General features: G+C 34.2%; 1 protein-coding gene across 3 annotated transcripts in view; it reads left to right on the top strand.

Annotated features, from left to right (window-relative positions):
* STXBP4 (syntaxin binding protein 4) overlaps positions 1–14,002 on the top strand; it is a 223,244-nt gene that overhangs the window by 23,177 nt on the left and 186,065 nt on the right. For 2 of the 3 annotated variants that reach the window (XM_074223680.1, XM_074223679.1), the window contains exons 2-3: positions 10,242–10,371; positions 13,606–13,738. In XM_074223680.1, the coding sequence (XP_074079781.1) occupies positions 10,313–10,371; positions 13,606–13,738 (192 nt within the window). In that variant the 5' untranslated portion in view covers positions 10,242–10,312. Of the gene's footprint in view, positions 1–1,538; positions 1,579–10,241; positions 10,372–13,605; positions 13,739–14,002 lie in introns of all 3 variants that reach the window. The other variant, XM_074223681.1, reaches the window with a different exon arrangement.

Here is a 14,002-nt window from a genome sequence, read left to right as displayed (position 1 = left end):
AAACTCAGAGAACTTGATTTTATTCTCTGACTTCCTGTGTTTGGATAGGCACATTTAATATCTCAGGAGTTATTACCAAACATGCTTAGCACTACATCTAGGAAACCAACAGTTGGCAATTATTTAGCTGTTAACTTTTCCAAACCTGGATCCTTTGATTTAATCTTAATCTAAAAAGGATTAGGTCTTGAGTTTTTAATGACAGAATGAAAACTTACATCCAGTTATGAGAAACTTGATTTTTTTTCCCAAGGAAACTACCTAGCTGTACAAATGTGACAGTAGGAAAAAACCATTGGAATTGGAGTTAGACCTGAATTCAAATTCTGGTGCAATCACTTACTAGCTGAATAACTTGACCCCAGTCAGCTGACCTGTAAAATAAGTCACTTAAAACTATTTCTTTTTGTTCCTTCTAATTTCTAATTCTGTGATTTCAGTGGTGAAATTTCTATTTAGAACTACCTTGTAGATCTGCTTATGAGCCACATAAAATTAGTTTCATTGCTTTATAATGGTGCTTTATATATAATTTTTGTTGTGCAGTAAAATGCCTCTCCCCATGTACCTTATAAATGTTCTTGGCTTCTCAAAGACTTTTTTTTTAATTTCAGGCTGACTTTCATGTTCAGATAATTGAGGCTGCTAGAAACATGAAATGTTGCTATAATTATCCAATATTTTTGTAAAAATTCATAAATATTTTATAAACTCAAGATAACAGTATGACTCAATTGGATAAATTGTGTAAATATTATCATATTCAGGTGTTAAGATAAGAACTTTTTGATGATATGCTAACTATCCAAGTAGTTCTTTTTTTATTCTTGAAAAAAATGAGAAGCATGTAATTTCTCTCTCCTCAGTTCCCCACTCACTCCATTAAATTCAAATACAAATAAAAAGTATTGTAGCATATATGCACAGTTAGGTAAAGCACATCTCCTCATTTGCCCTGTTCAGAATATTCTGCTTTTTTAGTCCATCCATCACTCCCTATCAAGAAGTAGGTATCGTGCTCCATATTTGGTCCTCTGAAATCATGTTTGTCATTGTATTGATCAGAGTTCTAAAATCTTTAAAAATTATTTTTCTAATTGTTGTTCTAATTGTATAAAATGCCCTCTTGATTCTGCTTGCAGTTCTTCAGACTTTACTTGTTTTTTCAGAAGCAGTCCACTTTGTCATTTATAATGGAACAATAATTTTTCATTACATTCAATCACATCCAAATGGTTCTTAATAGCAACAGAAGTGATACTGTGCATCTGTTATCACCAAAGACTTTGAATTAAAGAAAAGAGTTTCTAATCCAACAAAGAGCCAGCCATGCTACTAAATAGTGGTATGACATTGGGCAGGACTCTTGTCTCTTGGTTTCAATTTAGTCATCTACAAAATGAAAGCATTGTAATAAATCCAGGGGTAATATCCCATATTCTTATCATTATTTCATAGTTTTAGAATGTTAATGATTACAGAGGAAAACATTAAAAGCAAACAATGGCAACTATGAAACAAATTATTTCTATTCACAGATAACCTGAAGGTTTGGAAAGAAGAAAGGAAGGAAGGAAGGTAGGAGTATCTAGGTCTTTTTATTATCACCATTTTATAGCTGAAGAAAGAGAGGCAGACAAAGTGATTTGCTCAGAGTCACACAGCTAGTAAATGTCTTAGGTCATATGTGAGCTCAGTTCTTTCTGATTCTGGCCCTGCAATTCTATCCTCTATGCCAGTGAACTGCATCTAAAAAAACATCAAGGAATCAGTAAAGAAGCAAATTGCTGCAATAACTTCATTTAAATAACAATAATTCTCCCCAAATCATCACCATTTTTAGCAAATATTACACACACACACACACACACATATGGAGAAAGAGAGAGAGAGAGAGAGAGAGAGAGAGAGAGAGAGAGAGAGAGGAAGACAATAACTTTAACAACTATAACTGGGGGGGGATTTTTAACTAATCAGAGAATTAAGATTACATGAAAGATAGAAAAGACAGTTTAGATTGGATAAAATTGACAAACTTTTGCACAAACAAAATGACCACCTGGATAAAAGGGGGACTGTTGATTTGAAAGAAAATCTTTCATCAGGTATCTCATAATGGTCTGATAGCCAAGATACAGAAAATTAACCCACAAATAATGCCAAGAGCTATTCCTCAATAGACAAGAGGTTAGAGGAAGTGAAGAGAGCATTCCAAAAGGATTGTAACTATTAACAATAATATGAAAAATTACTCCAAATAATAAAACAAATAGAAATTAAAACAATTCCAATATTTTATCTCATTACCAGAAAAGATAAATTTTATCTCATTACCAAAAATGATAAAAAAAAAAAATGGAAAAAATCAGTGTCGAAGTAACTTCAGGAAGACAAACAAGCTCAACACCTCCATCAAACTGGCTTTCTCGCTGTACCACACTTAGAATAATTCATCTCTCATCTGTTTCCCATGCGTGGGATGTACTCTGATAGCATTCTCACCTCTCAGAGTCTCTCATTTCCTTCAAAGCTAAACTCATTGGCCTCCTCCTTCATGAACCTTTCCTGGTCTTTGTAGGATTAATATCTCCCCTTAACTTCATTTCCTTCTACATAAAGAAAATCAGATTGTTTTTTATTTCGTGTATGTGTTGATATGTGTACATGTTGTTTCAAGAGAATGTTAGCTGTTTGAGGAGAAGAACATGTGTCACTTTTGGTTTTGTATGCTAGCATCTTCTAGAATACCAGCTGCACAGTAGAGAGATTAGCCTGGATATAAGGATGTGAGAGTCATCATCTGTGTAGCATGAACTCTTTGAGACTGATAAGATCACTGAGAAGAGAAGGCCCAGAATAGTCTTGGGGTATACTCACAGGGTTGGGCATGAATGATGATCCAGGATTGGATCATAGGATCATAGATCTAGTGATAAAGAAACCTCAAAGGTCCTCTCTCATCCAACCCTTTCATTTTACACATAAGGTAACTGAGATCCAGTAGTTGCCCAGAGTCGCAGGTTATAAGCAGCAAGGGAAGGAACTTGATCCTGTGATTCTGGAATCATTGTACTTTCCGTTGTACTATACTGCCTCTGAGAATGGTCAAATAGTGGAATATTACACTTTGAGTTGCAGTAAGATGGAATTTCAGAGTTATTTTCATTTGCATCTCACTTATGATTCATGATTTAGAACAATCTTTCCTATGATTGATTATTGGTGGTTTCCTACTTTTGCAGAGATATTTCTAGGTCCCAGTACTGGTTATCATCATTAAATAGAGCTTAATGCCTTTTGGTGTTTGGATCTCCTTTGCTTTACTTTTTATCAGTTAATATAGATGACTTTTCTCAAGTTCTTATATGTTATTTTTAATAGCATAATAATATTCCAGTATCTGAATACACTATGATCTGTTCGGCCATTCTCCTAATTAATGGACAACCATTTTGTTTCCAGTCTCTTTCTACCATAAAGATTCCTATTATGAATATAAGTGGGAGGAGAGGGAGTTTTCTTTTGGTCTTTAATCTTCTTCAAACATATACCCCAACAGGATATTAGAATATCAATATGTATAACAAGTTAGTGATTTTTTTCATAATTAAAGATTATGTTCATGATTCAACTAATTCATAACTCTGCCAACCAGTATTTATTGGGTCTGTCTTTTCTTTTATCATCTTTGACACTCTGAGAGGAAAAGTGAGTTGTGAAACCTTGGAGTTTTCATTTCTATTTCACTTCTTTTTTAATGATTTAGAAGGGTCATGTGGTTGTTGATGGTTTTCCATTTTTCCTTGAAAAAAATGTGCTCTTATATCCTTTGACCACTTGTCCAGTGGAGAAATCAATATGTCTTCTTTTCTTAACTTGAACAAATAATATTCATAGGTAGACTGAGGGAGTCCATATACTCTGATGATATTCTTATTTTTTTCAATAATATCTGTAATTTCTTCAATTTGACTATTCCCTTCACTAATGTACTTTGCTAACCCATGCTGTGTAATAGTGGATAGTCTAAAGAATTTCTCTGACCTGAGAATGTGATAAGTCTATCCAACTCAGGTAGGTGGTACTCAGTTGACATTTGGTCCATCACTGGGCCCTAATAAATAATCTTTCCATCTCTGTAGGACTTGCTTTTTATTCTGCTTGCACAGACTTTGAAAACTCAGAAAACTGGATATTATGATGAAACAGGCATTTTGCAAGAATCTTAAGAGCAGTGCCAATCAGTGACTTATTTGAAATGAGTGTGATTCTGGATAGGAATCTCATGAGACAGCCACACGTTTTATTGTATCTTTTATTTAGGAATCTCATTATAGAAGCTGCCAGTGGAGCTTATCTATTTTTAGTAGTTACCACTAGTTTGTGAACGTTTGCATCCAAAATCAAACTATATCTAGTTTAATCTTCAATTTAAAATTAAAGTTATCTCTTCTCCTAATTGTGTAACCATACAGTGTGAGGAAAATAAGAATTCAGTAGAACTGTATAGGTATATTTGTGATAAGCAAATGTTTCCTTGATAAATCATAGATATAGAATTTTAGTTTTTCTCTGGCCATTCCTCCCATTTTTACTGATAAGAAAACTAAGGACCATTGTGATAGAGTGCCTTACCTATGGCACACAACTAGTAGGAATAGAACCTAACTCTAGCCACTACATGCTGGTTCATATAAAATAACTATATAGGCTAAGATATTTTAAATATAGAAATATATAAGCTAGTCAAATAATGTAATATAATTTTTACAATGAAGTTTCTCAGGATAAAGGAATATTATAATATTATAAGGAAAGTACGATTCACTGTGTGACCCAAAAAGAAGGTTTAAAGATAGAGGTGCTGGTCTATTATTAAAATCTGTATGAAAGTAAATAGCAGATCTTTGTGGTTATGGTAGTTGTTGTCTACACATCTCAGTCTTTGGAAAGACCCAGATATTGATTTATTTATTTTGTAATTTCATCTGGATTCTCTTTTTCTCCTCCTCCTCTCTACTCATTCTTCCTTTCCCCATCTTTCTCTCTCTGTCTCTCATAATCTATTTTTAGAGGTTTGCTATTATTCACCAAATCTATGTATGTGGCCATGGGAAACCAGTCCATGTTCTTCTACATTAGCTGACCTTTAAAAGCTTTTGATTTATAAAATTTTCTTTAAATGTGCATATTGTTTTAACTTAAAATGAACATTTTGCCTTCATTACACATGATGGTTATTATTTTGAGATTCTTGACTGCCACTTCATTATGCAGATAAGATTTTCTGTTCTCAGAGGATAAAGAAAATGAAGGATTGAAACTATTGTGAACTATAGCATTCTGCTAGTTAACTTTTTTATATGTAGTCAAGCATTCTTATTTGCAAATCATGTCATTAAAATTTTCATTTTATGTGTTTTTCCTTTTTTCCCCCTTTCTGCTTTACATTTCTTATTAGATATTTTTTTTCAGGAATGCCAAAAATATTTAATGAAGCAAAATCTGGTATTTCCAGTATTAGAATTTTGTTTTGGTTTGAGACTGTGAAGAACAGCACTTATTTTTTCAAGGAGCTTTGTTCTTCCTAATAGATATAATGTCCCAGTTTGTTCTGCATCCTAAAATGTTTGCAAATGAATTCTATGAAAATGACATTATCTAATTAGACATTTTGTTATATCTATTAGGCCAGTGAATTTATACTAACTCCAGACACTTAACACTAGGTTTGTGACCTTGGGCAAGTCACTTAACCCTGATTGCCTTGCATCCAGGGTCATCTCTGGTCATCATGATTGATATCTGGCCACTAGACCCAGGTGACTCTGGAGGAGAAAGTGAGGCTAATGATTTAGCAGTGTACCCCCTCACTTAAATCTAATTCTTGTGATTGTGTTGACATCACCTCCCTCATGTCATGGTCTTCTGAGAATGAAGGGAAAACACCATCACAATCTGGTGGTCATTATATTTATTGTTTTCCTGGCTCTATTTAATTCACTTTGCTCCTGTTCATAAACATTTTTCTGGATTTTCTGTATTTGTCATGTTCATCATTTCTTACTGTATAGTAAGATTTCATTACAGTCAGAATTATGCCAGCATAGATCCTATGAAGCCAATGACTCCTAAGTTTCACAGTCAGCCCTGCTATAGAATTTTTCTTTATGTGTTTTCTTCCCCACTTGTGACAATTATGTTCCTCCTTAGGAACAGACTGTCTTCCTTTTCTATTTGTATTTTTATCATTTAGGTAAGTGGTTGGTACATAGTAAGCAGTTCATAAATACTTCCTATTCCATGCTATGAAAATATAAAGGGAACTAGGACTTCATCTTAATTATCATTTCCCCTTTCCTGAATAAAACATCCTTATCCCTCTTGCCCACAGTTCTGTGCCCAAGTCAGCACAGCAGATGCTGTGCCAAACCCCAGGTGTTATTGCTTAGTTTAGAAAGGTTGCTAGGTATGTATCACAGCCCTTTCTAGAATCTCATGGCCCCAAATTTCACTGATGGAAATCCCAACATTGTGCAAAGTACAGTCAACTCTTCAGAGGTCTCAGGCTGGCAAGGATGGAGTACTCACCTTCTTTGCTTTCTATATACAGACTTGTCTGTTTAATGCAAAGTCCTTGTGATGAGGGATCTGAAGAACTACATTTTTTTCCCCCTACTCTGCCCCTGAGTAGTCATATTATCTTAACGATTCCCTTTATTTCTGTGAGTCTCGGTGTTTTCCATAAAATGAGATGAGTTTTTAAAAGATCTTTCTATGGCCTAGATTCAAAGGAATCTTTTTGTTGCAGAAATTTTCAGTGTTAATTAGATTTTCCATAATGTTGTTATAGTCATTCTACTTATCACTTAGAGTTTATTTAGTACTTGGATCTTTGAATAGCATCAAGGGCAGACTTATGTTGAGATGTTTTGAATACTACAAATGAAAGGCATTGCTATTATCTAATAAAGCTCATTTGGTTTCTGCACTTTGGGCAGATTTAGTTGGGACACAAAGGAGGAAGTGGCATTATAGTAAGCTGAAATGGTGCTTTTTTCAAATAGTCCAAGCCCAACCCCACTTATATCTAAAGAGGAGATGTCCATCTCTAGCCTCTTGATGGATCCCTTTACTTCTTTCCTCATCTTCTTTCATCAGCCAATTTCCCTTCAAACCCTTGTGGGGAAAAAAGGTTTTCAGATACCTTTGAAATATGAAGAAACATAATCTCTGAACTGCTACTCCAGAGAAGAAAAAAACTTAAACTATCCACAGAGAAAGCCTAGGACAAAACCACCCTTCCCTTATCTTAGTTCATAAGATTAATGATTGCTTTTTTTACTTTAGAAAAAAGAAAAGAGAAAAAGGACTTACTGAAAAAACAACAGCTTGTGCCTCAGCAGGTGTCCAAAGATACAACCTATATATCTAGATAGAGACACACACAGATTTACTGAGTGTTGACTTGCTAAGTATTAGGGGTTCTGCTGAGCTGAAGTGGATTACCTCCCAATTCCATAAGTTGAAAATTGGGGTTTGAAGATGACAGTTTTTAACTGACCTTGGATTTTTTTAAACTTGTCCTTTTATAAAGTTGTTCTTGTCCTTAAACATCATTACCTAATTCCCTATATGAAAAATGAGCGTTTAAGTTTTAAAGAGACCATGCTCTCTTTGTTAGGTTTTTTTTTTTTGGTTTTGTTTTAATTTCTTACTTAAGGCAACAGGGTTAAGTGACTTGCCCAAGGTCATACAACTAGGACATTATTAAGTGTCTGAGAGCAGATTTGAACTCAGGTCCTCCTGAATCCAGGGCTGGTGCTCTATCCACTGCAACACCTAGCTGCCCCTGAGACCATGTTCTCTTAATAGGAAAGTTACCAAGCATATCTGGCACCTTAACAGATCCTAATGTATACTGAAGATGTAGTTGACTTTCAAGGTCACCATCTTTGTACCATTTCTGCAAATAATAGAGAATTTTAGAAATGTTAAAATAAAATGAGAAGTCAAAGGATGGGAAGTATAAGTTGAAGCATAGGAATATGCCTGTGGATTTGAAATAGCTATTTTCATTTTATTTTTGTAGAAGGCAGTCCTCACTTGTGGGACACTTGGTGTCAGTTAACTAGCAAATGATACGGATCCTTTAGGGAGACAACTAAAGGAATCCTTCTGTAAAAGAAAGCATCATACTCTCTGTTAAAATTAGATAACACCATGGCTTAGTCCTACCAGATCTAAAATTGTATTATAAAGCATCAGTCATCAAAACTGTCTGGTATTGGCTAAGAAATAGAATGGTGGATCATTGGAATAGACTAGGTGTAATAGCAGGAAACGATTATAGTAATCTGCTGTTTGATAAACCCAAAGAGTCTAGCTATTGGGATAAAAACTCTCTTGGATAAAAACTACTGGGAAAATTGGAAGTTAGTATGGAAGAAATTTAGATTAGGCCAGCACCTCATACCTTATGCCAAGATAAGATCAAAATGGATGAAGGATTTAGACATAAAAAGCAATATTATAAGCAAACTAGAAGATCAAGGAATAGTTTACCTGTCAGATCTATGGAAAGGGAAGCAGTTTATGACCAAGGAAGAGATGGAGAACATCACTAAAAACAAATTAGATGATTTTGATTACATTAAATTAAAAAACTTTTGTACAGACAAAACCACTGTAACCAAGATCAAAAGAAATGTAGTACTGGGAAACAATCTTTACAACTATTGTTTCTGAGAAAGGACTCATTTCTAAAATATACAGAGAACTGAATCAAATTTTTTAAAAAAATAAAAAGCCATTCCCCAGTTGACAAATGGTTAAAGGATATGCAAAGGCAATTTACAGATGAGGAGATCAAAGCAATCCATAATCATGGAAAATTGCCCTAAATCATTACTTATTAGAGAAAGGCAAATTAAAGCTTCTCTGAGGTACCACCTCACACCTCTCAGACTGGCCAATATGACCAGAAAAGACAATGATCATTGTTGGAAGGGTTGTGGGAAATCTGGGACACTAATACATTGTTGGTGGAGCTGCGAACTTGTCCAATCTTTCTGGAGAGCAGTCTGGAACTACGCCCAAAAGGTAGCAAAAATGTGCATACCCTTTGATCCAGCAATACCACTACTGGGTCTATACCCTGAAGAGATGATGAAAAAGGGTAAAAACATTACTTGTACAAAAATATTCATAGCAGCCCTGTTTGTGGTGGCAAAGAATTAGAAATCAAGTAAATGTCCTTCAGTTGGGGAATGGCTTAGCAAACTGGATAATTACCCATTCCTTACATCATTGTGTTGTAATAAAATGAAAACATACTAAATATATAAACAGATATAATTTTGATTTTTTTCATTATCCTGGGAAAAATTGCAAAGCAGATGAAAACACATGTATGACCAGTACAGAGTGTGAAAGAAGTTTTTTGATAATCTGTATTAGAACTGCAAATAGAGGTAGATCCTGTAGCCTCATATTGACTCAAAGAACACCAAATTAACATCTTTGTTGGAAGGGTTGTGGGTTATTATTTATTTTGTTCAACATTTCTCATATCTTAATCTACTTTGGACTGTATTTTGGACTGAGAAGGTACTGATCTGTATTAGTAGAGGTAATTTCCTCATCAGTTGCTTACACCATTAAAATCACAGGTCTAAACCCTGTCCCTGATTCTTTCTATATTTTAAAACGAATTATACTTCAGTGGCAGATTTTCATTTAGATATTGTAGCCAGTGGAGCATCTTGTTTGACACTTCTGGTCTATACCATCTCTAGCCAATGGATCAGGACTGAGTATTTTAATCTGTTTTCCAGCACAGAGATATGCAAAAATTCTGTGGGTATCCTGACAGTTGACTTGTATGAGGACCAATTCTTTCCCTAAGACTGACTTTAAAGAATTGTACGTGTGATACCAGTGAAAACTGGAATAGCTAGCTCAGGTTGATTTGCATCCTTCCGTCCTAGGGATTTGTACAGAAAGAGATTTTGTTCACACTTCCCAAATGTTAAAGGCACTTTACTGAAATGCCAGAGCCCAAAATACATCAAGCATACATACCATCCATCCGTCCACAAGCATATACGCATATACATATGTGTATGTGTATTTGTACCACATGTACCTAGTGACTTTATGCAAAGGCAAAGTCTAATTTGGGGCATCGATTTGAATCACTTTGGTGGCTGATGATTTGTTTTCCAATTTTTCTCTTTTAGGAAAAACTGTCGAGATAATTTCTTCAGGAGCATTATCAAGGTCCTCATAGACATTAAATCCAAAGGATATCATGATGACAGGCATGAACGGGAATAGTTTTGAAGCAGCAGCATTCAGTCAAGTTGCAATGTAATTTTTGTATTAAAATCTGTTGTCTTTCTTAAACTAATATAGCTTGAAATAATGACAGTTGAATTAATTTTTTTTTCCTTGGGAGTCATTCTAGGCATAATCAAGTAAATGCCTCTAAGTATGTATCACTGCCAAATTATGTATCCTTTTCTTCAAGTCATGGATACATTTGACATACTGGGTCTATGAACCTGAGTAAGTCACCTTTCAGATTCTAGGCATTTCTCTTACACTATAAGTTGCTGAAAAGGTGCTACCTGCATTAGTAGAAGTAATCTCCTCATCTAGGGAGTTTGTTGCACCCTTGAAATCACAGGTCCAGACCCTTTCCCTGTTCCTTTCTCTCTCTCTCTCTCTCTCTCTCTAATATTATTTTTTTTTTAGGTTTTTGCAAGGGAAATGGGGTTAACTGGCTTGCCCAAGGCCACACAGCTAGGTAATTATTAAGTGTCTGAGACCAGATTTGAACCCAGGTACTCCTGACTCCAAGGCCAGTGCTTTATCCACTATGCCACCTAGCTGCCCCTCCTTTCTATATTTTAATATGAATTATAATTGAGAGAATACTGCAGTTTTCATTTAGATAAACATATTTGGTGGAGAGATAGTATATGGTAATATGTGAACAGAATAGTACTCTACCACTATTATTGATACTGTTGATCTTATTAGCAATTAACTAATAAGCAGTTATTAGTTACCATTATTAAATACTGTAATTTGTTAGTAGCAAAATAATAAAGCATTCCACCACTATTATTATAAACAATTATTAACAGTTAATAACAACCAAGTGTTATGTTAGTTACTTTATTGGTATCTATAATTTGTTAACAGTAAAATAGCAAACCACTGCACTATTGCTATTGATAACTATTAAGATTTATTGATTAAAGATGAATGAATTAAGATTTTATTAGTTACTGTTATTAGCTATTATAATTTGTAATAAGAGTAGTAATCAGTGTTATTAATAGCAATTAGTTAATGATAGCAATAGCTACTTAAATTTTATAACACTTTACAGTTAACATCTTTCCATTTATTATTTCATTGTCAACAAATCATTATCTATCATAATAATGGGTTGCCTTAATAGCAGCCTATTATATTATATAATAATAATAATAATAATAATAATAATAATAATAATAATAACCATCTTAAAAATCCTTTTCTAAAGCAATAATGTATATAAATGACATTCTGTGTATGTCCTTCATTCTACCACTGGGGTGAAATCACATTTAATAAGAAACCTCCACCCCCACCCCAGTGTTGTTTCCTCTATGTGTATAGGGTCACTGGATTTTGAGTTAGGAAACCTGGATTTGAATACCATCTCTATTATTTATCATCTCTGTGACCTTAAGAAAATCACCAAAGCCTCCAAGGCCTCAAATTTCTTCTTCTACAAAAGTAAGGGGTTCAAACTAATGACCTCTAAGTTCCCTTCTGACTTTATAAATCCTTCCTATAACAACACAGAGTCTGAAAAACAAACCTTCACACCCTTCATTCTTCACTTCCCTCTTCTCCTCATTCCTTGCTGCCCATTCCAGTTGCCCATAACCTATACCAAGGCATCCACAGAACAGATGTCAGAACAGATTCTTGGGCCATTTTCTCTGTCAGAATCTTGCAACAGATAAATCTAGCACTGCACTAAAAGTACAGTGATTCATAGAGTAATGAATCTTCCTCATACTCCCCTCCCCCCCCCCAAAAAAGAGACAGTCATATTTTTTAAAAGCTATTCCCTTTCTTGCAAATGTTAATATGTAGTTTTGAAAGACATAGATTTTGTGTATTTGTTTTCTTTTGTTAGAATAGTGAAACTATTTGATCACTGGTCTTGAACTGTGTGACTCTAAGGATACCAGTTAATTTCTAAACCCTAACTTCCTCATCTTTCAAATAAGAGCCACACCTGTACTTCTAACAAATTAGAGCTCTCATAAACTATATCAGTGACATGATCTGAATCAGAAATTAGGTTAAAAAGAGAGAGAGAGAGAGAGGGAGGGAGGGAGGGAGGGAGAGAGAGAGAGAGAGAGAGAGAGAGAGAGAGAGAGAGAGAGAGAGAGAGAGAGAGAACTTTTTTCATTGTTATGTAATGAGCTTTGTGATTCAAAGTAGATTTAATTTTTCAAAGAAAATTTTAATTATCTTCTGATTTTTTAAAAATAATTATGGAAGTCCAGTAGATAGGAGCTTTTCATTTTAATATCAACTAAAACATTTCTTATTAAATGTCCTTATCTAACTCAATTCTATTTCTTTGGGGGCAGGTAGCCTTGAGTCTTTCATCTGACCTTATTCAAATTCTTTTTCATAGCTTTGAATCTCTTGTGAAGTATTTTGCAAGTAAGCATATGTCTAGTTTCATAATTTTATAAAATAGGGTAAGTTCTTGAAGGCTCACTTATCGGCCCCCCCCCTTTTTTTTCCCAGACTGAGTTTTCCTATCTCAACTAGGCTAGAAATGAAATAGTGACTCATGAGCCTGATCCCATTACTGATCAACATGGGATCTTTGACCTGCCTTGTTTCTTACCTGGTCCATTTTGCCTTTACTTTAGACAGTCACTCAATACTAGGCCTTATCAAATAGATGGCTGAATTATTATGGACACCCAATCTGGTTTAGTCTACTCTAGCTCATAATTCCTGAGCTCAAGTGATCCACCAGTCTTAGCCAATAGTAGGGATTACAGGCATGCACCTACCATCTAATACCAACTTTCTCAATTGAATAATATTTTCCCTCTGTTTCTTGTGAAGTACTCTTAAAAGTAGTACTTTGTATCTTTAAAATATTTTTGTTACTGGCATTTTTACATTATGCCAACTTTAAGTGGAGATCTTATTTATTTTCTTTAACTAGCAATTAATCAACTTTTTTAAAAAAATCATCTTACATTAAAATATTTCTTTTTAATTCTCTAACTCAAAGCCAGTTCTTACAATTAGTTCTTCAGTAAACCTGTATAAATCATATCTTGTTAAAATTTGATTAAATCCTAAAGTTCTGACATTTTAAAGAGAAATTTAAAATATAGCCATAGGAATCTATGGATTCTGAAATATGACCACGTAATCGAAACTATCAGTGTGTACTGATTGTTTGAGGATTGACTGAATCTAAGAATGTAAATTAACAGTTAACTTAATGGTAGGCCTTTATTGGTCTCTAGGCTGATCTAAAATGTTAATTTTTTTTTTTCCTAGGGACCCTGCATTTCAGATGATAACGGTTACCAAGGAAATAGGCTTAGGCCTGAATATCGTGGGAGGAATTAACCGGAATGAAGGGCCCTTGGTATACATTCATGAAATAATTGCTGGAGGAGACTGTCATAAGGTAAAAATGTAACAAAATAATAATCTATATTCATTTTCTTTTCATCAATTAGTAGTATTAATGGAGTGTAATCTGTGCTTAGAAGACTATATTAGGACTGTTAGAATTACAAAGTAATTAGAAGTTCAATTCTTCCCTGATGCTATTTTTAGTTTATATACAAAGTTCATAAATTATAATTTCTGTAGTATGAGAAAATGAATTCTTAACATTTTCTTACATTTTCTCTACAATTTTTTTCTAAGTAATTACCATATTATAGTT

This window comes from Macrotis lagotis, chromosome 2 (genome assembly GCF_037893015.1).
Source record: "Macrotis lagotis isolate mMagLag1 chromosome 2, bilby.v1.9.chrom.fasta, whole genome shotgun sequence".
NCBI lineage: Eukaryota > Metazoa > Chordata > Mammalia > Peramelemorphia > Peramelidae > Macrotis > Macrotis lagotis.
This window is presented reverse-complemented; position numbering and strand designations above follow the sequence as displayed.